Here is a 22,905-nt window from a genome sequence, read left to right as displayed (position 1 = left end):
TCTTTGCACACAAATGTCTAGTCTCAGAAATGATAGGAATAAATATATAGCACGGGTTCCTGAAGAGCTTTGGGAGGCACAAATACTGGGTCTCTACGAGTGCAACATGCAGAATCATTGCCAGTGTTCTGAAAACCCATCCAGATCCATCCAACTAGCCAGCTTTCAGCATCCAAGCTGTATTTTCTCATGATTTCCCTCTGGTGTTTCAGGGAAATCAAAAAGCTTTTCTTCAGACCTTGAAATATATCAAGGTCAACAGCTTGGTTTCCTAGTAGTCAATCAAAAGATAGTTCCTGCTCACAAACAGCTGACAGTCTAAAGTGGGAAACACTATATAAACAATAATGAACCAAATGAGCTACATACAGGATAAATTGGAAATAATTAACAGAAAGAAGGTATTAGAATCAAGAAGGGAGATTTAAACTGAAACTTGAAGAAAGCCAGGGGAGAAAACAGAAGGGAATGAGGAGAGAGAGCATTCTAGATATGGGGGACAGCCAGAGAAAATGAGGGGAGTTGAAAGATGGAGTGTTTTATGTAAGGACCAGCCAGAAGGCTGATATTATTGGATTTTAAAGCATGTGGGGGGAATGTATGTTGTAACAACACTGGAAAGGTGAGGAGTGAGCCAATTTTGAAAGGCTTTGAAGGCCAAACAGAGGATTTAATATTTGATCTTGGAGGTGACTAGAAGCCCTGGAGTTCATTGAGCAGGAGAGTGATGAGGTCAGATCTACATTTTAGGAAGATCACTTGGACAGCTGAATGGAGGATGGACTGGAGGATCTCCCCACTAACTCCCAGCACAACTCTGGCCAAATGAAATTTTCCATTTAGGAAATATTAAGCAGGCCATACATAGGTCATCTATTTAAAGAGTCTAATACTCTAGCTATTGACTAGGTTTAGGCAAGAATCCTCAATCCTTTTCCCCCATAAGCTTAAAATAACACCTCACATTTACATAGTGTTTTCAAATTTACAAAGCAAATCATTCCACCTCCTCCTTCATCCTCACTCCTACCACTCCCAACCTTGTGAGATAGGGAACTATTATCTAAATTTTACAGATGAGGAAACTTGAGTCACACAGCAAAGAAGGGTCAGAGCCTGGATTTGGAACCAGATGTTCTGACTCCATAACTAGCCCTCTTTCTACTAAACTGCTTGGTTTAGAGAGATCAGAGGAAATATATTCTGACCTCTTTGAAACCTGGGAGTTTTACTGTCCTTAAAAATTACCATTAAGCTCACATGATTGAATTTTCTTATTAGAATATCTATATTCAGTTTCTTATCTCTGCAATCTCATTGTTGAAAAAAAAATGTTGCCCTCATTAGGCTATTTAACTAATAGAGGAATTTGTTGTCCTCACCAGCCTATTTAACAAATAGAGGAATTAGGACATGAGGGGTTGCTTTGGGTGGGTACAACATTCCCACCTGAACTGAGGCAGAAGACCTGGACTTGTATAGTTAGCTATCATACTGCACTATATGATCAGAAACAGGTCCCTAATATCTCTGGGCCTCAATTTCTTATCTGCAAAATGAGGTGGATGAGATTAGTGTTTTTCAAGCTGTGTTCTTTTGAAATCTGATATCTTGAGTTCTAGAAATAGTGGAGTTTTGAAAATTTTATTTTTTCCTCAAAAAAGTAAACATGAGCTTAACTGTGTATCAAAAATATAATTATGAGCAACAACTTGGAAGTGGTATGGATAAATTTAATTTCTCACTGTTTTTTGATACAAAATTTCCTCTTCCCCTTTGCTTGAGAGCTAGTCCAGATCCTCAGATCTCCCAGACTTGCACTCATGGGTTCTGTCAACATACAGTAAGCCACCAATGTCTGACCAACTGGTCTGGGAGAGGTTGGATGGAATAATCTATAATGTTTATTTCAATTCTTATATCCTGTGACTGAACTCTCACTTTAAAACTATAGAAAAACCCAATAGAATACATTTAAGGCATGGACACAGTGTTTCCTGGTATTAGCTAAGGGAAAGATAGTGTTTTTTAGCTATGAGTAGACAATGGAAGAGACCTCCTGGATCCCTATATTCTAAAGAGTTGTCCTCAGAGACTTAGTTTCCTCAACTGTAAAATAGGGCTCAGAAGATATAAGTTGGAAGTAAGAATCTGCAATCAGATCAGAAGGGGCTGCTAAAGAAAACTTGAGTGGGAGGCTCTGAGGAGGAGGGAAGATAGCTGTCAGTTACTTGTTTGGAGAGATGATAAGCAACCAGAGATATTGGGAAAATCCATTCAATGTAGGTCATAAGTAGAGGAACATACATATTGAAAAGATTTAAAATATTTAGCACTATGGGTCCTGTGATGTTTCAGAACCAATATAAGACCTTTTGGAGGTTTTAAATCTTTTAACCCAGCTTTTTAAACTGTGGTTCATAAATTCATATGGAATCTCTTAATTGAATGTAGGGATTGTGAAATTATGTGATGATTATCATTAAATGTTTGATTTGTATACCTATTTTATATGCCTATATACCTGAGATCACATAAAAATTTCTCAGGCAAAAAGAGGTCATGAGTAGAAAAAGTTTAAGAAACCCTGAATTATAAGATCCTATCTGGTTCTCATACATGGGATTTAGAAACTATAAATCACCTGAGAGATAATCTTGTTCCACATCCTTATTTTAAACGAGGAACCTGAAATTTCCAAATGTGAAGTGACTTGACCAAATTTTATATAACTTAGTGGAAGAACTGGAATCTGAACTCAGATTCTCCTGGCTCCCAGCTTAGTATGGCTTTATCACTCTGCCTTGCTTGGGACTTATATCTGCATTCTTAGGCTTTATATACACCAGTGACTCAAAAATCTTACTTCTAATCCTGTTTATTAAGAAATTTACTTCAAGGTGCGTTCTCATTCTAAGACCATGTTAGAAACTGAGAACAAGTCTCTAAAACAGGCTCATTTACAAGATTTTCTCTATTTGAACTAAGGGAGGTCCCAGTGGATTCCCAAGATATTTGCCTTTGGATAGGAGAGATTAGAGAAAGACAAAGAGTCTTTTCTTTCAAAGGTCACAATTCTGTATTTGGGTCAGAGGGGTAAGACTGCCTGCTCCCGACATGTGCCTTTCCTTTAACTGCCCTCCCCTGATGCTCCCCACCTTTCATTCCCTTTCTGCCCTGCCATTCTCTATACTTACGAGTTCACGCACAGGACCACAATGTTTTTCCATAGATTCCTTGTCCCCACCACTTTCACAATGCAGACCTTCTTGGGCCTCCTGGAAAGTTCCTTCTCCAGTTCTGCAATGAAACAAGACCATGAGACCCCTCTAACAGGAAGCAGGAAATCTTCTGACTCCCTTCTGAGCTGGCCAGGTCCATTTCTGAATTCTGTCATTTTGAGAAGGGGAGAATGTTCCCTCCCACCCAGAAGCTGGGATAAGAAAAGGGAGACGAGAAAATGCAACATAAATCTGGTAGAGTAGATTTGATGTTACTGCAGAGTTCCTCCAAAAGTGCCTGAAGCAAAAACATAGAAACACTATCAATGTGAGTTTTTTCTTAAATTCTTGGTGAAGATAAGGTTTTATAATGACATCCCAGCCTACCAGTGCAATACTTAGGCATCTAACAAACCAGATCAAGCAGTTTTCTCCTCCTTTGGGGAAAGGAAAAAGTGTTATTCAGAGATTCAGAACTCTGCCCCTCCTAACTAAATGGCCACATGTACCATTTGCAGTTAACTGATTCAGGGTCTTGTGCTTATATTGGAAAATCACATTTACTCAACTTAAAAAAAAAGAAAAAGATACTCATTCTCCCAAAGCCTGGTATATAATCTTCATAATTTACTCTCCACATCCACAGCTTTGAAAAATTAGATGTATTTTTATTGAAAGGATGATCAGAGCAGGTATAGTCAAATGGTGCTTTACCTCTTGTTTTTTTTTTTTGGGGGGGGGGGGATGTAGAATACTAAGGCCCAACCCAAAAGTTAGAAATTGAAAGCTATCCTATTCCTAAAATCACAGCAGAATAGTTATTTCTCTCTTAATGATACATGTACTGCCTGTTATTGTCTAGAGAATCTGAGTTACCTTTATGTTAAATCACAACTCCCTCTGAAGTCTCCTTGAACAAAACATATTCACAAAATTGTGTCTTTGCCCTTCCAGAAAAGGAAAATCCTTCAAGACCACCTTCTAAGAAAAAAACCTCTTCCTACATTTCTATTTAGTTTACCAGCCTATTCACCCTTAGGTTAGCATTTATCCATCATGTCTCATCAATAGAAGACTTTGACTTCTTCTGTATAAATAGTAGGTAGATAGCATCTAAAAGGGGCAGCTAAAGGAACTAAGGATGAAAGCTCTTGATGACTTGTGATCATTAAAGAACAATTACATCAGAATCTATTCAGACAAATTCTGCCCTTCCAAATAGGATCATAGAATTTTAGGGTTGAAAGGTACTTTAGAGACCACCTAGTACAATCCTCTTAGTTTATAGCTGAGCAGTCTGAGAATGAATTAACTAGCTAGAGTCACAGAGATGGCAGAACCTGATTTCCATTCTGTGATCTTGGTAAACATCCTGACTATGTATACACTTATTCTACCTTCTATTACTCAAAGCATTTTGGGAATTCTTCTCTTGGGACTCTTTAGAACACACAGAAAACACACACATCCTCATTAATTTTTCTAGTTTTTTTTTTCCCCTATATAGCTTGCTTCATTTAAAATCCATTTAAAATTTAAATTCTTTAACTCAGCTTCTTAAACTATGGTTCACAACCTCATATGGGATCTCATAAATGAATGTGGGGATTGTAAAATTATGACATTATCAGTTAATATCCATATCCATATCCATAAATGGATCAGTTAAATGATCCATTTAAATTGAACAAATCTTCATTTCCTCTCCTATATCTATGCTTTGGTATCCCCCTGTTTGAAATCAACTCCTCCCATCCTCAAAACTGTATCTATTGACAAGTTGACATCCATCTTCACCTTTGAGATCTAATTCAAGTATTATTTTTTCCAAGAAACCTTTCTAGATAATTCTTCCTTATACCTATCTTAAACAGAAATGATTCCTTCCTCCCAGAATCTATCAGATGATTTTGTTTGTCATTAAAAATTTTCTAACTTGTATTAAAATTATTTGCATTTGTGTCCTATATTCCTGCACTGGGGTTCTTAAGTATAGTAAATATGCTTAAATAAAATCTTTCCAGAATCTAGCACAGAACCTTGTACACAATGAGCACGTTGTGACATTTGCTAAATTGCAATGGTGGCAGATTTTCACATTTTGAGGATTGATTTGATCACAGAAACAGGAGAAAGTTACCCAAAGTCAAGGCAATGGAACAAAGTAGGTGATCAGGTTGAGCAATACAACTCTGGGATACCTATTCCCTTCTTACCATTACCTTTGAGGCTTCCTGACTTCCTGCAAGGCTCAATCTAAATCCAGCATCTTCTTCACCCAGTAGAATGCAAGCTCCTTGAGGGAAGGGATTGTTTCTCATTTTGTCCTACCAGGTGTTTAATAAATGATTACTGGATAGGATAATTAGACCAATTTTCTTGTGAAATAGACAATCTAATAGCAATTCCAAATGAGTATGGTCCTTCCTTCCTTCCTTCCTTTCTTCCTTCCTTCCTTCCTTCCTTCCTTCCTAAGATAAAGAAGTTCTTTTCTCATAGCCTAGGTGTTGATTTGCCAATTATAGAGTAAGGAACAAACTCTCTCAGCCTTCTCTGCTATCAACTTAACACATTCAGAAATGCAAAGACAAAGTTGTTCAACCTTCCTTCCCACACAGCCCATCTTGTGACATCTTGTACTGCTGAGCCATGCCCCCTTCAAATCTTTTAGGTCAAGAATAAAACAACAACAATAACAAAAATAAAACCGGGGTGGGGGAAAATAAAGAGTGGTAGTGGTGGGGAAAACTTACAGTACTGAGGAGCCCTTAGCATTTAGATGGCAACTATGATTATTCATTTGGAAACAGAATTGTCTTAGAGAGAAGCAGGAGCTAGATGGCACATTGAATAGAGCATAAGGCCTGAAGTCAGGAAGACTCATCTTCCTAGGGTCAAATCTGGCCTCAGACACTTTCTAGCTGTGTGACCCTGGGCAAGTCATTTAATGCCATTTGCCTTAGTTTACTCATCTGTAAAATGATCCAGGGAAGGAAATGGCAAACCACTCCAGTATCTTGCCAAGAAAAACCAAATGAGGTTATGAGAAACTGGACACAACTGAACAACAAAAAAGCAGCCTCCAGTTTCTCATGTTTAGCCTGACTATTGTTGTATTGCCACATCAAATGCTTCTGATAATGCTTCAGAATCAAATTCAAAGCAAATGTTTCTTTCAGAGAAAAACCTTACTCCCTTCCCTTCCACTCACTGTGTGTTCTAAAGTCACACTAATAGCTTATCTACCTCTCAGACATCATTCAATGGCATGGGAGTGTCAAACAATCCCATGAGTTGAAGCTTGGGGGGAAAAAATATGTATACTGATATATGTATGCCCAAATATATGTATACTTATAACAATGAGGATGAGGATTTTCTTTTTTTTTCATTAAAAATTATTTGAATCAGCATTCAAGCAGAAAAGGAGGACTTTTTTCCTATGTCCTTGTGCAGGAAAAAAGTGGGGGTACACCTGTAAACTTGCTGTCTGAGTTTCTAGAAATTCCCCACATTTCACATTAATATAGAAAGAATTTTATGACCTTCTTCCATGGATTCTTTCCAGCCCTGAGAGAGATGCTTTACTTCTCAGCTCTTGTTTTTCCCCCACAGCAAAATAAGGCTAATTTAATGAATCAGATTGAATAGTTTAGATGAACCTTGTTAAATAAAATATGATCTCCTTCAGAGCAGTTAGTGTTTTGGTAGTAGAAAATATTAACATCAGATACATATATCTGCAAAATTCTATAATAAACTCCCACATATTATAGAATCATAAAATCATGGCAGAGATGGAAAGGAATCTTCCAACTCTCATTACAGATAAATTACAGATAAAGGCGCTGAGGCTTGAGAAAGAGAATTAATTTGTCCCGAGTCATCCAATCCTGCAGCTAGCAAGGGACAGAGCAAGGCCAGAAACCTAGATCTCTAGGCTCCTAAACCCAGAGCTGCTTTCACTCACTATCCCATTCCACTTCTCAACTTCAATAGCAACATTTCCTAATCTTGGAATCCTAAAATTTCTTCATCCATGTGGAAAACAAAGAGGACTATGGTTGATTTCCCTTCCTTGAGTAAAAGATAATTCTTGTTTTATTCAAAAGACTAGAAATTTAGAAGTGGATGAGGACTAATTCCTTCATTTTATTGATGAGTAAACTAGGCCCTAGAAAGGTAAGAGGGTTTGCTCAAGATTATGCTATCTAGTAAGTAATACAGTGGGGATCCAAATTCAGATTCTTGGGATCCAAAGCCAAAAGTCTTTCTATTATGCCATAGAGTTTTTCTCAAGTGATTTTAGAATGTAAGGTTAAGGTGGAAAGATAAATATTTGTGTATGTATTATTAGTATATGTAACTTTGACTAAATTCATCCTCTGATGCCTTATCACAGTGTGGAAATAACCTTGGTTTTGAAGACTATGCCAGACTGGGGCAAGGGACAGACTCTATCTGCTGAGGAGTGAATTTCTCAGGCCACAGCTGCTATTGGTCAACTCTGGAAGGCCATCTCCCAAGCTGTAGAATGGTCACAATTTTTATTGGTGGAAGAAAAACTCACAGAACCACACTCAAAGAGCCCTGAAGGGCTGAAGTGTGTGTGTGTGTGTGTGTGTGTGTGTGTGTGTGTCTAAGAGAGAAAGAAAGGAGGGAGGAGAAAAAGACAGAGAGGGAGAGAGAAAAAAATAGAGTGAGAGACAGACAGACAGACAGACAGACACAGAGAGAGATAGAGAGAGAGATGGAGAAAGAGAAAGATGAAGAGATAGAGAAATGGAGAGACAGAGATGGAGAGACAGTGCAGGAGATGGAGATGGAGAAATAGAGAGAAATGAAGAGAGAGAGATGGAGAGAGACAGAGAAAAAGAGAAAAAGAAACAGAAAGAGAGACAGAGAGAAATGAAAAGATAGAGAAAGATGGAGAGACAGAAAGATAGAATCAGAGAGATAGAGACAAAGGGGCAGTGTAAATAGCATCATATTTGTCCTTTCTCTCATTTTGTTAAAGCAAAAACAGTATTTTGATTCTCAGCTGAAAGTTATCTTTCCTACCTCAAATTTCTCCTAGTACTTTCCTGCACTTACCCCAATCTCCTTACTACCAAAATCTAAGCTTATTGAGAGGTGTGTGTGTATGTGTATAAAATAAAAAATATGCATGCATACATATATACATATATATACACATACATGTATGTGCATTGTGTTTATGTACACACACCCACACCCACATACATATATATATATATATCTTTGTGTCTTCAGTCTCTAGCATTGTACTTTGCACACAGTAGGTACTTAAGGAATGCTTAGTACATTGATGTTATAATTTGTTGTTGTTGTTAGCAAAAGCACCCAGAAATGCTAAATTTAGGATTATGTAAGTAGTCAATAGAAGGAGCCAAACAAGCCCAAACATAATTTTCAAGTTATTTATCTTTCCGGGGCCACTGGTATCATATTAAGGCCCTTCAACACCTACATTACCATCTTCTAAGATCATAATTTATGTATTTTCTTGGAGTCAAACTTTTTTCCTGATGGGGATAGGAGAAGGGTAGTAGGGAAATCCACAAGTTCTGTATCCTTTGTGCCACTGAAACAACTCAGTATCTAGAGAATTAGGTTTTTCACTTGACTTCATAAGAAAATAAGGGCTTTTCTAGGATGCTCAGTGTTAAAAGTGCTAAAGGTAACAGTTTCTAAAAACTTCAGTGAAAAACCTGAAACTACCTCCCTGCTTCATGCTTTCCCTTCCATTTTATACACACAACAGAAAATAACTTGATTTAGAGTCACCAGGAAAAAACAAAACAAAATTGAACTCCCTTTCTACAAAGCTGAGGCTGTTTTGGGTAAGGAGGACAGCATATCCATTTTTCTAGCATGGTCTCTTGTCCTACTATGTGTACTATTTTTGTATTTTAGGGGACATAAGTTATTTCTGTTTCCTTCCCTCTTCCCAGCATCACTGTGCAATTCTGAATCTTTATTGCTTGGAAGGAACCAAGGCAATGGAAGGATCTAGTTCTTGTCCTAGTCCAACTGCTCTAGCTGGGCTATCTGTTTGCCTTGCTTCAGGGATGCCCCAGAGCACACTATTGGCTTGAGAAGGACATCGTGGCTCTTAGGAAAGGGCTTACCTGAGAATGCTCCAGAGGGAAGCATGGGATCTGTCCAGGGCCTGAAGGACTAGGTGGTAAGACCGCCAGCCAGTTGTCCCCTGATGTGGCCAGAGGGGAGAAAGCAGCTGCAGTCCACTCAAGATAAGGCCTGGGAGGAACCATCACAGTTCTTTTGAAAGTATACCACAAGAGTCATATCTTTTTCCCAAAAGTCTTTAAGGCATTTCAGGCTCATAGACTAATGGATTTTTAGACTCTGTAGGAAATAATCCGTTTTTATGTCCTTCCTTGAGGCACTGAACATAAAAAAACCCAAACCCACATTCATAAGTAAACTCAAAGAATTATTGGCTTCCTCCAACCCCTCACCCCCTCAACTCTAGATTTAGAAATACAAGTAATTAAATGGCAGAACAGGACTTCTTTGGAAGCAAGAAGTAGTTAGCAACCATATGGACCTCAATCTTAAAAATCCACCCAAACCATTTGATATTTGGGCCAATACTGTTCTTCTTTCCCATTTTCCCTCAATATGCCCATCCTGAATGTCTACAGACATCCACCAAACCGCAGAATGAATGGCTATCTAGCCACATAGCTAGTCTTTGTCATGATACTTGATTATAGTCTACATGATTGTGCCTGGAACAAGCAAAGCCCTTAACAAGAATTGCAGTAGAAAACTTCACATTGACATTTTAGCAGTCAGGTGAAACATGTACACATGTTGTGGCAATAATGTTGGACATATGATGATTTAGTCACAATGCAAACTCAAGGAACTGGTTTGAAATGTTCAAAAATAAATCAGACAGGTTCTCAGAGGAAGTCCATGGGAATTTAGCAAAACCAGAGAAACACAGAAGACTAAAAACATTGAGTCCCTGGTTTTCCTTTTTGCATTATTTGTGCATTATAAATCCACAGTAAAGAAATATTCCAAGGCTGAGGTCCATACATATATGTTTGTATATGTGTACACACACAATGTCAGACAATGGTCAACACAACTGGCTACACAATTATTTGGGTTCTCTCTGATGGTTTCCACATGACAAACATTCTTCTAACATTTCACAACAGTATTCAGTGTGAGCTATTGAGAGACAGTTTAGAATTAGAAAAGAAACCTAGGTAAAAGAAAGAAAGCTAGAATGAGCAGCTGTTTAAAAGGTAAAACAGATGTGCTCTTTCCCCACAAAGCAAGGCAATAAAATGTTGAAATGGCGCAAATGACAATGCTGACTGACAGCTGGTGGGCAAAGAGAGATCGATAAACCAGTGTGGAATATGAAATCTTCCTGAGCCAATACTGAAATACCATGCTTCCTTCTTCAAATGAGATATACATCTTTTGTTCCCTTTTCATAAGTCACACATGCAAAGATACTTTTTCTCTCAAGCTTCTTCTTGCAACATCTGAATATAAATAAATGTGAGCAACAATCACAAGGGAAAAAAGTCATGATACCACTTTCTTACAATAAAAAGAGGAAAATATACTGGCACAATTAAGATCAAAGGGGAAAAAGATTTTTTTTTTTTTAAATCTGAACAGTAAGTGGGGTGTGATAATTTAATTAAGCAAACACCCCAAAGGGAATTTTTTTTCAAGTCTTAAGTCAATCTAATCAAAGTCCAAAAAGAATGCCATTTTCTTAGAGCTAGTGGAGTTGGTTCTTATAACAGATTAAGTGCTTGATTTTTAGCAAGAACTCCTTGGAAATGAGGAGAAGGCAAATAGATCTCAATGGAAAACAAAATACTGTTTTCAGTTCTTGATTATCCAAATGAGCAGGTTGCTACCAGAAGGTACTAGAGACAGATGCTCACATATTTCCAAAATCCCAGGAGCACTGCTGTACATACCCATGTAGATACATACATTCGCCCCTCATCACTCCTACTTACCTTCTGAATAAACCATGAGAAAATTCAACTACTTTAGCTTTTTTGAGGCTTATTTTTTGCATAAAATCAGCGACATTATATCTTATCTAAAGTTTATATTCTGTCAGCATATCTCACACAGCAGTCCACATAGAGTTGGTTCTTTTGTAAATAAATGCTTGTTGAATGAACAGAATCCCAGAACTGGAAGGGATCTTTGTGATTACCCAGCCCAGATTCCTTAAGAATCAATTCATCAACCAACAAGTAACTATCATGTCCCTACTATATGCCAGGCACTGTGTTAAGCACTATAGAGATAAAGAAAAAGACACTGACTTTATGAAGTCAGTACTATTCCTCCTTCATTCTCTCAGACCTCTTATTGTATACAACACACAAGGGATTCCACTTGACTCCTTAAGAATCAAATGAATTTTTTATTACTATTCACTCACATACCCCCATTCCAGAAAGGCTAGAGCATTTGAAGTGGATTCCCCTAAATTATTACTGATTGCCTGAGTTGTCTGATATCTTTAAATCTCACCCAGGAATGATCATAAACTCAGAGATTCAGAAGTTGGAAGGACCTCAGAAATTATTGAGCCCAATTTCTTCATACAGAAGTGGGATTAAAGCCCCAAATGGCTAAACAATTTATACATGGTGACATCTAAAGTTAATAGTAAATCCAGGATTTAAATTAAGTTCTTCTCTCTCCAAATTTAGTGTTCCTTCCTTTGTACTAATCTGCTTCTCAAAAGGAAGGCAAGGCATTTGGGGTTTTTTGTCATTTAAAATATAGTTTTTATGTCATTAGGACTCATCGGCAATATCTATATTCTCTTAGATTCAGTAGGTCAGAGGTTAGATTTCAAAAAGAATTCTAGCTCTGGGGACAGAGGAACAATGTTCAAATTTTGCTTGTGTGACCTTGACAAGTTACCAAGTTTCCTCACCATAAAATGAGAAGGCTTAGACTAAATGACCTCTGAATTCCTTTTTCTAAATCTATGATTCTAAATTGTATATTATGACAAGTTTACAACTGGTTACATAGCTGGTAAAACACTGATGTAAAATTAAGACCAGAGTAGACCCAGGGTCTTATTTTCAGGCATTGGTTTAGGTCAATAGTTGTCAAACTTTTTGGTCTCTGGACCCCTTTATCCACTAAAAAATTATTAACGATGTACTCCTTTATCCTCTATCACCCCATCCCTAAAAAGCTTTCATTTGTGGATTATACCTATCCATATTAACCATATTTGAAATTAAAAATTATAAATATTATTATGAAAATAGCTTTGACCTCACAGATTTTCCCATGACATGATTCCTGGTCTGTATTTAAGGAACCTCTGGTTTGGAAATAAGGAATGCAGAGGTGCCAGAAAGGAAGAGGAGGCAACAAAATAGAACACTGTTTCCAGTTTTTTGGCTACCCAAATGGTTACAATAAAAAATACTATGAATAATCTCAGGAGGCTACATTTAAGGGGAAAAGAGAAGGCCAAAGATGAAATTCTGAGATACACTTATAGTCAGAGGTAGCTAAAATAGTAGCAACAAGACAAGACTCAACAGGTTGTAGGCCAAAGATTTTACATCTATCTTCTGTACAATACTCTATCTGAAAATAAATCTATATATACTAAGCTATTAATTTTCTGAAACTTTTTTTTTTTTTTTTTTTGCTGCAGAGTCAGTTTCTTACATTAGGACATCCAATCAGTATCTACTGACCACCACAATTTGGGAGGATTTTAACCCACTTTCAGGTTGCGTGGGTGAACACTTATTATTTCAACAGATCCAGGCCAAATAAAATGAGAATACTGAGCTGACAATGGAAGCTACTTAAAAAAACAGACCAATAAATGGAAATCTAGGGACTGTTGGGATGTTGAGTTCTGGCCTTTCAGGCTGCCCAGAGATGCTCCTGCTTTCCCAAGACTCCAGGGCACAGCTGCCCCCCTGGGCAGTGAGTATACTCACCCGGCATCACTCCTTTGATATCATTCTCAGGATTCATACGGTTTTTCTGTGTGAAGTGAAGGATCAACTTCTTTGCTGGTTCAAACTGCTGTGTGGCCATTAGCCACCGGAGGGACTCTGGGAAAATACTTCAAAGATATAAGACCTGTTAGTGAAATTTTTCAAGTTCCTGTGGTGCTCAAAATACAAAAGACACAATTAAGCTTTCAAACTTTGAGCTTCCTGGGCAATGACAGGGTCTTACTCTATGTTTGGAATCACACCTGGGGTTGGGGTGTGGCTTCTGATAAATTGCATATGATTATTTTATTTCTCCTCAATAGGTAAAGTATGTATTATTTCAATCTTTGGGAAAAGGAATACTTAAGAAGATTGTGAGAATGAAGAAGCATGTAGCAAATAAATAATCTATATTTTACCAACTGTGGACATACCCTATCTCAGAGGCAATCTATTTTAACCCTTACCCAAAGAACTCCAGGGACAAGGAAATCACAACCTCCTGAGGTAGCCTATTCCATTTTTGGATGATTCTATTTGTTGAGAATTCTTCCCTTCATGAATCTTCTATCCATTAATCTTAATTCTGACTTGTCAGGCTAAACACATCAAATATAATTCCTCTTCCTTGTGACAACCCTTCAGATACTTCATTGAAAACAGCTGATGTGTTCCTCTCACTCTTCTTTACTATAGATTTTACTGGAAGCTTCAACTGACCCTCCAATCACAATCTAATTCCTTTATCCCTATATTTAGCTTTCCTCAGCTTGCCAAAGCTTTTCCTAAAATCAGGGACCTAGAACTGAATGAAACACTCTAGGTATGGTCTCAACAGGGCTGAATAGAACAGGATTATCACTCCATTCCTTTTGAAACCATGCTTCAATTAAGGCAGAGCATAATTAAATTAATTTTTGGTTCCTTTTATTGCATTATTGACTCATATGGAGCTTGTAATCCATTAATATCCTTCTTTGTAGCTTGTGCTACTGAAGTTGATTTTTTAAGTCCAAGGGTGGGAACTTATCTCTTAAATTTCACATCCAGTTTACTTATCCAAATATACATATTCAAGTATATATTTAGGGTATTTTACATATATATATATGTCTATGTGTGTTTATAGAACACCAACACACACACGCACACCCCTCATTTATGATAAAGGAGAATGAACTTCAGATGGGGAATCTTTAATTCTGGATTCTAGTCTTGGCTTTGTATGTTCTTGGGGGCTCTTTTCTCTTTGATATAATTAGAAGAAAGAAAGTTTAGATGAGAAGATTTCTGAACTCCACACCAGCTCTAACAGTCTATGATCCTAAAACTCACGGAGTCTTAGAATTTCTCACAAACTCTTATCCTCTACCCAATCAAGAAGGAAAGAAGAAAAGAAACAAATGTTAAGTGTCTACTATCTCATTTGATTCTTATAAAAACCTTGAAATAGGTATTATTATAATTATTTCTACTTATTATTATTAATATTTCTACTTATAGTTGAAGAAACTAAGGTAGAGAGAGAATCACAAAATTAGAAACTGTTTGAATCTGGATTTGAACTCAGAATTCTGACTCTGGGTCTAATGCTTTATCCACTGAGCAATCTAGCTTCATGAATCCCTTTCATAAAATCCCCTTTCATCAATGGCAGGGAATTCATTTCCTTAAAAGAGACCTCACTCCATTTCTTTTCAGTAATTTTTAAGAGATTTGCTCCTAATGTTAAACTGAAATCTGCATTTCTGTAGTTTTTATTCAATGGTCTTACTTCTGTCTTATGTAGCCAAGCAGAATTAAGTCTAATGCTTCTTGCCGTTGATAGACCTTCAAATAAATCAAGACACTTATTCTGCCTAGAAAATCGCTCTAGCCTAAATATTGTCCTTTCCTTCCAAAAATGCTCACATGAAATGGTTTTACATTCTCTCATTGCTCAGTTATTTCCTCTGGAGACCCTGGATATCGGATGAGTGAGAAGATTGCTTTTCCTATTCTTAGGGACCAAGCACAGAGACCACTTGATTATATTGCCTTTGGATGTTATTATAATTCTCTGGACCTTCCTACAGGATCATTTAAAGTATAAAAATTGGACTTTGTCAGTTTTCTTTATTTCTAGGGCCCCCTTCTCTTTCAGACAGCAGAGGATGGAGGTCTTCCATATTCTCTATTCAAGGAATAGAGGAGAGCCGTCTCGTCATTTCTTACCTGGCTTCACTTCTCTGTGCTTCACTTCCCATGTGTGTACTATCTCTTCCTTTTTGTCTTTTTTTATGTGTTTGCATTCTCTATCAAAAAGCAGGGACTGTCTTTTGCCTTTCTTTGCATCCTCAAGTCTTAGCACAGTGTTGGAACATATTAGGCACTTAATAAATATTTATTGAATGACTAAGATACACTCCAAGATCAGATAAGTTTTCTGGGGATAATCATATCATAGTGTTAACTCTGGATAAACTGGCAGTGTATCAAAATCCTTTGATGTCTTTTTCATAGGAATTAATATCAAGCAATATCTCCCTAATTCTATATTTATATAACTGATTTCTAAACTTAAATAAAAATCTTTACATTTATTACTATTAAAATCCATCTCCCCATTCTTTCAGCTAGTTGAGATTCTTTTGGATCCTAATTCTGTCATCCCACATGTGAAATATCCTTGACAGTTAGTTTCATGTCATCTGAAAATTTGATAAGGATGCAGTCTGTGACTCAATTTAAGCCATGATAAAAATATAGGCCAGAGTGAAGCTGAGGACAGAGATCCCAATGATTCACTAGGGACCCTTTCCTCCATATTAACATGCAATTAACTCTTTGGATTCAACTGTTCAACCAGTTCATTTCCATACTTTCCAGGCCCCATTTCTCCATCTTGTTTGTGTGGCTATCATAACAGACTCGGTCAAACACTGCTGAATTCCAGATATATCACACTTAGAGCATTTTCCTGATATGTGGATTGAATAGTGCCATGAATATGGAGCTGAAGGGGAGTACTGAATCCAACAATCTCATTTTATGCATAAGAAAATTGTATGATATCTTGCCCAGGGTCACACAGCTAACTGTGTGAATATGACATGGAATTTGGATCCAGATCTTTCTAACTCCAAATTCAGTGGACTGACTTCTATATCATGCTTTTTCTCAGCAGTGAGGGAAAAAGATGGAGAAAGAAATTTGCACTGAATGATTCTATAATTTATTGTATCACAGACTCTCAAAATAGGGAAAAAAAAAAACAACAAATCTTACCTTGTACCCAAGGAATGAATTCTTTTAAAAATATCTCTAACAAACAGGAGTCTGGTAATTCTAACAGATTTCTAAAATATGGCAGCATAGTACATAAAAAGGTTTATTTATAGAATGATTCCTTCAAGAAGTTTAGTGCAATAGGAAGAATGCTGAATTTACTATCAGGAAACATGGGTGCCAATGCTGAGTCTGACCCTGATTGTCTGTACCTTGGCAAGTCCCTCTCTGAGTCTCAGTTTTCCATCTGTAAAATAGAAATAATGCTTATGATATCTCCAAGGCCTGCCTCACTGAATGTCCTCTGTGGGGGAAACACTTTGTAAACTTTTGAGAATTATGAGTAGGAATTATCATTATTATTAATTATTATTACTGACACTCTGCATGCAGTATTTCAGCACTCGTTAAGGGAATGGAATCAAGCATAGAGATGCAGATAAATGAAGGAAAGAATGGTAAAGGAAAAGGATTCTTCTACTTAAGACTGAAATAACGCATTGGTATATTGAGGTATAGTGAGGAGAGAGTCAAAGTTGTAGTTAGGAGGACCTGAGCTCTAATCCTACCTCAGATACATAATCTGATATATAATATATAATAATAATTATAATAATATGATATATAAAATAATATTAATATAATATGTGTCTAATAATAATCATGACAGACATTTGTATAAGCTTGGTCAAGTCACAATTTCTTTGTGTTTCAGTTTTCTCATATGCAAAATGAGGGGGTGGAGTTTGATGGCCTTTGAGTTTCCCCCAATTCTACATCCAAAATTCTATAACTTACTTCTTTGGAGAGCTTCCAGTGAAGTAGATAGAACTGGCTAAACAGAGGGGGAAAATCTGGGGAAAGAATGGAATATCACCATTTCTAAAATCAATTGGAAGGCTTCTTTCCAAAAGCTTTATTGACCAAAAGAAAAAAAAATTACACAGCATGCGTAGTGTTGGACAATTTTGATTCCTGATTCAGGGAGAGAGAAGCATCTTAAAAAACACAAAGCAGCCTCTTGGGAAGTGTCAGATTTTCTCAACTTGGCACAGGGGGATGTTTCATTCCCTCCCTCCTCCATACAGATTCCCTCAACATGCCTACATTCTGCTGTTCAAATTCCTCTAGCCTAATGGAATGCTAGGTTCTCATGTTGCCAAGCTCTGGTTGGGATAGTTTTGTATTGCAGGCTAGAGCTGCTAATAGTTATTCTCAATTATGTCCATTCTCAAGTTGTGTTCTATTCTTGGTAAGAAAAAGAGACCAAGAAACAGGGACAGCACTTTGACACTAGAGTCCACATTCAACAAAAGGAGAGCATCCTGGACTGGGAGTTAGAAAATCCAGGTTCAAATCCCAGCCGAGTTATTTACTATCAATCTGAACTCTGGCATTCTGGGCTTCAGACTTTCCTCATGTTTAAAATGGACAGGTTGGAAAAGATGATTCCTATGGTCTGCTTTTGTTTTAGATTCTAAGATAAAAATAAATGTAAAAAATGCTTTGCTGTGTAAATACTATATAAATACTAGCTAGCATATCCTGCACAGTATGAATTGACTGTGCTCCATCCTCCCCTCTCAATTAGCAAATCAAAGTATGACTAATCTTTTTTTTTTTAAAACCACATCTAAGAATCCTGACTAAAACAATGAGTTTATCACCAGTCCCTGAGTAGTAGAAAAAGTAAGAGAAAAGTAATTGAACACTCTCTGGAAAGAGTCATGCATGAGCAAATTACTTCTCCTTCCCCAAGTGGTCCCCGAAGAACTTCAGAGGCTGGAGAAAATGTTTTGAAAAATATCCTTCATTTAGTTGTGACTTTGGGATACACATTCTATCAGTATTCCTCTATCTTCCAGATGAATAATCTCTTTGACCAGCAGCAAAATGGTCACCAAGGTCACTCTTGTCCAGTGTGGGTTGACTCACACTGTTTAAACCATCCGCCTCATATACTGTGTTGTGGAGCCTCTCTTTGTGGACTCCGTGCAGCTCATGGTATTTTTGCAGCTGGTAATTATCCCTGTATTACTACCCTCTGTGGTATTTAACCCTCCTGTATAACTGGAAGCAATCAGTGAACTGTTGGCCTTAAAGTAATCTCAGGATGCTTGAGATTGCAATGATATGCCACAGGGCCACATTATGCAGCCTTAATGAAATCTCTCCTGATAGGTTCATAATGCAATACAGTAGGTAAATTAAAAAGCAGGCCTGAAGTCTTAGAATATGAACAGAATCAAGCTACACAAAGCAGGAAAGGAATCTAATTCCTTTTTTACGTGACAGCTTCTTAAATAGTTAAAGATAACTGCTTTAGGGAAAATGAGGAAGAAGAGTACAGACTTGTGATTTCATTGATGGATGGAGCTCCCAGGGAGGAAACACTCTGTACCAAAACAGATCTCTGACCAGCAACACGTAGTCTCCTGTGGTTTCTTGGGGAAACTGAAAGTTTAGGTGATTTTATTGAGATCACACAGCTAGTATGTGCCGGTCACAACTTGAATCCATGACTTCTTGGTTCCAAAACTAGCTTGCCTTCTATTTCATGTCATTCTGTCTTCCTGAAGAGTGCCTTAATAAATCCTTGTTGGGCAGATGGAAGTTCTAAGGTCATACAGATAGTAAATGGCAAAGTTGGGATTCAAATACAACTTTTTTTACTCCAAAAAAAGAATTTTTTCCCATAGCACTATGATTCTATTTTTATGCTATTAATTCACTATACATAAGGGAAGATATTATATATAGGCTTATTAATTCTCATCTTATTTTGACCTAGGGATTCCTAACCTGGAATCCATAAACTTAGAGAAGAAAAAACTCTAATTGAAATTTAGCATTTCCTTCAATTATTTATAAACTCTATTCTGAAAAGAGGTATTCAGGCTTAACTAGCTAGACAAAAGGCCAATGACACAAATTATCCTGTTCAATCCTGTTGAAATTATTTGATTTTTCTCATCTAGTGTGTTCTTAGCACACTTTTATTTATTTAACAGCTATAGCTAACATTTAAATAGAGCTTACTATGTTCTAGGTACTACACTAAACATTTTATAAATTATTATCTCTTTTGATTGTATCAACAAGCCTGAGGGTAGGTACTATTATTAGCTACATTTTACAGATGAGGAAACTGAGGCAAATAGAGGTTAACTGACTTGCCCAGTCATATGGCTGGTAAATATCTGAGGTCACATTTGAACTCAGGTCTTCTTAACTGCAGGTCTCACATTTTATCTATTCTACTGTATCATCTACAAATTTGAAAAATAGTTCACCTATGTCTTGAATTAAGTTCATTAAATAATTACATAATTTTATCCAAGTTATTGACAAAAATACTGAAAACCAGATTCAAGGATAGAACCCTGCGGGGTATCACTAGAAACCTTCCCACAGATCAACATTAAATCAGCATTTCTAGGGTTAGGCTATTTAATTATTAGTCATGAATCTACTATTATCTAGCATATATTTTCCCATTTCATCTACCAAAAAAACCTGTAAAAATATATATTGTTAAAAAAACCAAACAAATCCCAAACCACAATTTGACAGTGGCCATATCCCAAAATGTATGTCTCATAGTATAGCTTGAGTCCTTCATCTCTCTGTCAGGATTGAGGAAGATTCAAAAAGTCTTCTGGAATCATGGCGGGCATTTCATTGATTAGTGTTCTTATATTTTTCAAAGTTTTTTGTTTTTGCAATGTTATTGTTATTGTATAAATTTATATTGTAATTGTATATATTGTTCTCTTGTCTCAGTTTACTTTATTCTGAATTGGTTTATACATGTTTTCTCAGTTTCTCTGAATTAATACATTTTAGCATTTCTTATAGCACAATAAAATTATATTAATTCATGTATCATAATCTGGTTAGCTGTTCTCTCAATTGAGGGAAACGCTTACTTTCTAATTCTTTATACCTACAAAATGAATTGCAAAAAATATATTTTTTAACAGCTGAATCCTTTCCCCTCTTTTTTTCATCACTTTGGGGATAGAGGCTTAGTCTTGGTATTGCTGGGTGAAAGTACAAGTAATTTAGTTTAGTCCCTTTTGGGCAAAGAACAATGAATTCTGAGTCACTAGATTTAGGTTAGGTTTGAGCTACAACTCTGCTACTTATTAGCTACGTGTCTGGGTAAGTAAATTAACTTCTCTGTTTCTTTCTTCACTTGTAAAATGCTAATAATGCCTCCACTACCTACTTTACAGTGTTATTGTGAGGGTTATAGGAGATAGTGTATGTAAAATGCTTTGGCCAGCACCAAGTCCTATAAAATGTCAGATATCATTACTAGTGAACCCATTTATCTTCCTAGCAGTTGCTGCTTTTTGTCCTTGGTGCTCACAGATAATCTTTCTATATTATTTTGCTAAGTATTTCAATATTTGACTTTTTGAATTCCATCTCTTTTTGAAAATCAGCATATCTGCCTGCCCCCAGTCCTATATTTTTCATTATTCCTCAAGGATTATCCACAGCAGTCTAATTATCTTTTCTACAAGGTGCCCCCCAAATTTTTTTATTTTTGAAGTTCTTGGGATATAATTAATATGGGTTAAAAAAAGGGAAAAAACCTTTGAACTCATCTAGAATAAATAGCAGTGGCAGCTACTTGGCAGAGCGGATAGCATTCTTGGCCTTAAATCAGGTAGATTCATCTTCCTAAGTTCAAATCTGGCCTCAGACACTTACTGGTTGTGTGATGCTGGGCAAGTCATTTAACCCTGTTTGCCTCAGTTTCCTTATCTTCAAAATGAACTAGAAAAGGAAATGGCAAATCACTGCAGTGTCTTTGCCACAAAAACCTCAAATGGGGTCACAGAGAGTCAGATACGACTGAAATGAATGAACAACACCAAAAAATTAAATATCTAGATGCCTTCTATCTTCTCACTTGTTCCCACAGCTAGGTGGTATAAAAGACTCATAAAGACCTGAGTTCAAATCTGCATTAGACATTTACTATATAGCACTGGGCAAGTCATTTAACCATCCAAGTCAGTGTAAAATGGGATAAACTTTGAAAACCTTAAAGTGTTCTATAAATGCTATCTACTATTATTATCATTATCATCTTAACCATGTTTATTCTACCCCTTTTCAGTCTGAAGATCAATCTTCTTGACAAAATCAGCTTTTGTTAAATGCCTACTATGTACCATGCACTAGGCCAAGTGTTATGATATTGTACTATGTTGTTATATTTGCTTATTCCCTTCTTCTTTCTAAATGGGCTCAAAATTGGAGGTAGAAGTACGAAGAATGAAACTATCCTGTTTGAAGGAGCTTACATTTTAATAGAGAGAAGTAAATATGTAAATGTATTCAGTATAAAGTGAATAAATTCAAATCTATGCAAAGATTTTAATTGTGTCCAACTCTTTGTGATCCCATTCGGAATTTTCTTGGCAAAGATACTGGAGTGGTTTGCCACTGCTTGGCAAATTCTCACACCAGAGGCATTAATCCTCCCTAAACATTGCCATACTCAATGCCTGGCATAGAGTAAGTGCTTAATAAGTGCTAGGTGTCTGATTCTAATTCTATTACTCTAATTCCAAACTCTAAGATGACACAGTCACTTTCTCTTAGGGTTTCTATGGCTTCCACTTCACTAATTCCTCATTATTAGTCAGAATTAGATTCAGAGAATTTTCCTCTTTGTTTCTTCTAACTTTTGAGAGACAAAGTTCATTAGCAAGTCAAGAATTCTGCTTCTAGCAGATATCTAAGTGTCTGAAATATTCCATCACTACTATATTTGGCCACTTTGACAGTTGTGAGATCTTTATCATCAATGCAATCTTCCATAACTTTCTTGAACCTCAATAGTCTACAGGACACTTTCAATGACATCACTTATTTTTCTTTTTTAAAATATTTATTCAAATGCTCTCAGTTGTGCATCCATTCTCTAATTTATAGATTTATATTAATGTTTATCCAAATGCTCTCTATTGTGCATCCACTTCTAACTTTTGAGAGACAAAGTTTATCAGCAAGTCAAGAATTCTGCTTCTAGCAGATATCTAAGTGTGTGAAATATTCCATCACTACTATATTTGGCCACTTTGACAGTTGTGAGATCTTTATCATCAGTGCAATCTTCCATAACTTTCTTGAACCCCAATAGTCTACAGGACACTTTCAATGACATCACTTCTTTTTCTTTTTTTTAAATATTTATTCAAATGCTCTCAGTTGTGCATCCATTCTCTAATTTATAGATTTATATTAATGTTTATCCAAATGCTCTCTATTGTGCATCCATTCTTTGTTAATAGATTTCCATGTATCTGTGTTCTTGATAGAAGGGCATTTTGCTTTCTCCAGCACTCACTTCTGTTGCTTATGAAGAAGAC

The 22,905-nt window shown here is 36.6% G+C and overlaps 1 protein-coding gene and 1 long non-coding RNA gene across 2 annotated transcripts in view; one reads left to right on the top strand and one right to left on the bottom strand.

Annotated features, from left to right (window-relative positions):
• The window catches only part of SLC22A23 (solute carrier family 22 member 23), a 265,206-nt gene that overhangs the window by 29,927 nt on the left and 212,374 nt on the right, over positions 1 to 22,905 (bottom strand). Inside the window, exons 5-6 of the mRNA XM_051970757.1 lie at positions 13,247 to 13,374; positions 3,198 to 3,300 (exon numbers count right to left, since the gene is read on the bottom strand). Of these exons, the coding sequence (XP_051826717.1) occupies positions 3,198 to 3,300; positions 13,247 to 13,374 (231 nt within the window). The remainder of the gene's footprint in view (positions 1 to 3,197; positions 3,301 to 13,246; positions 13,375 to 22,905) is intronic.
• The window catches only part of LOC127544227 (uncharacterized), a 55,976-nt gene that overhangs the window by 11,306 nt on the left and 21,765 nt on the right, over positions 1 to 22,905 (top strand). The window lies entirely within an intron of this gene.

This window comes from Antechinus flavipes, chromosome 1 (assembly GCF_016432865.1).
Source record: "Antechinus flavipes isolate AdamAnt ecotype Samford, QLD, Australia chromosome 1, AdamAnt_v2, whole genome shotgun sequence".
Lineage (NCBI taxonomy): Eukaryota > Metazoa > Chordata > Mammalia > Dasyuromorphia > Dasyuridae > Antechinus > Antechinus flavipes.
The sequence above is the reverse complement of the archived record's forward strand: the minus strand, read 5'-3'. Positions and strand labels throughout refer to the sequence as shown.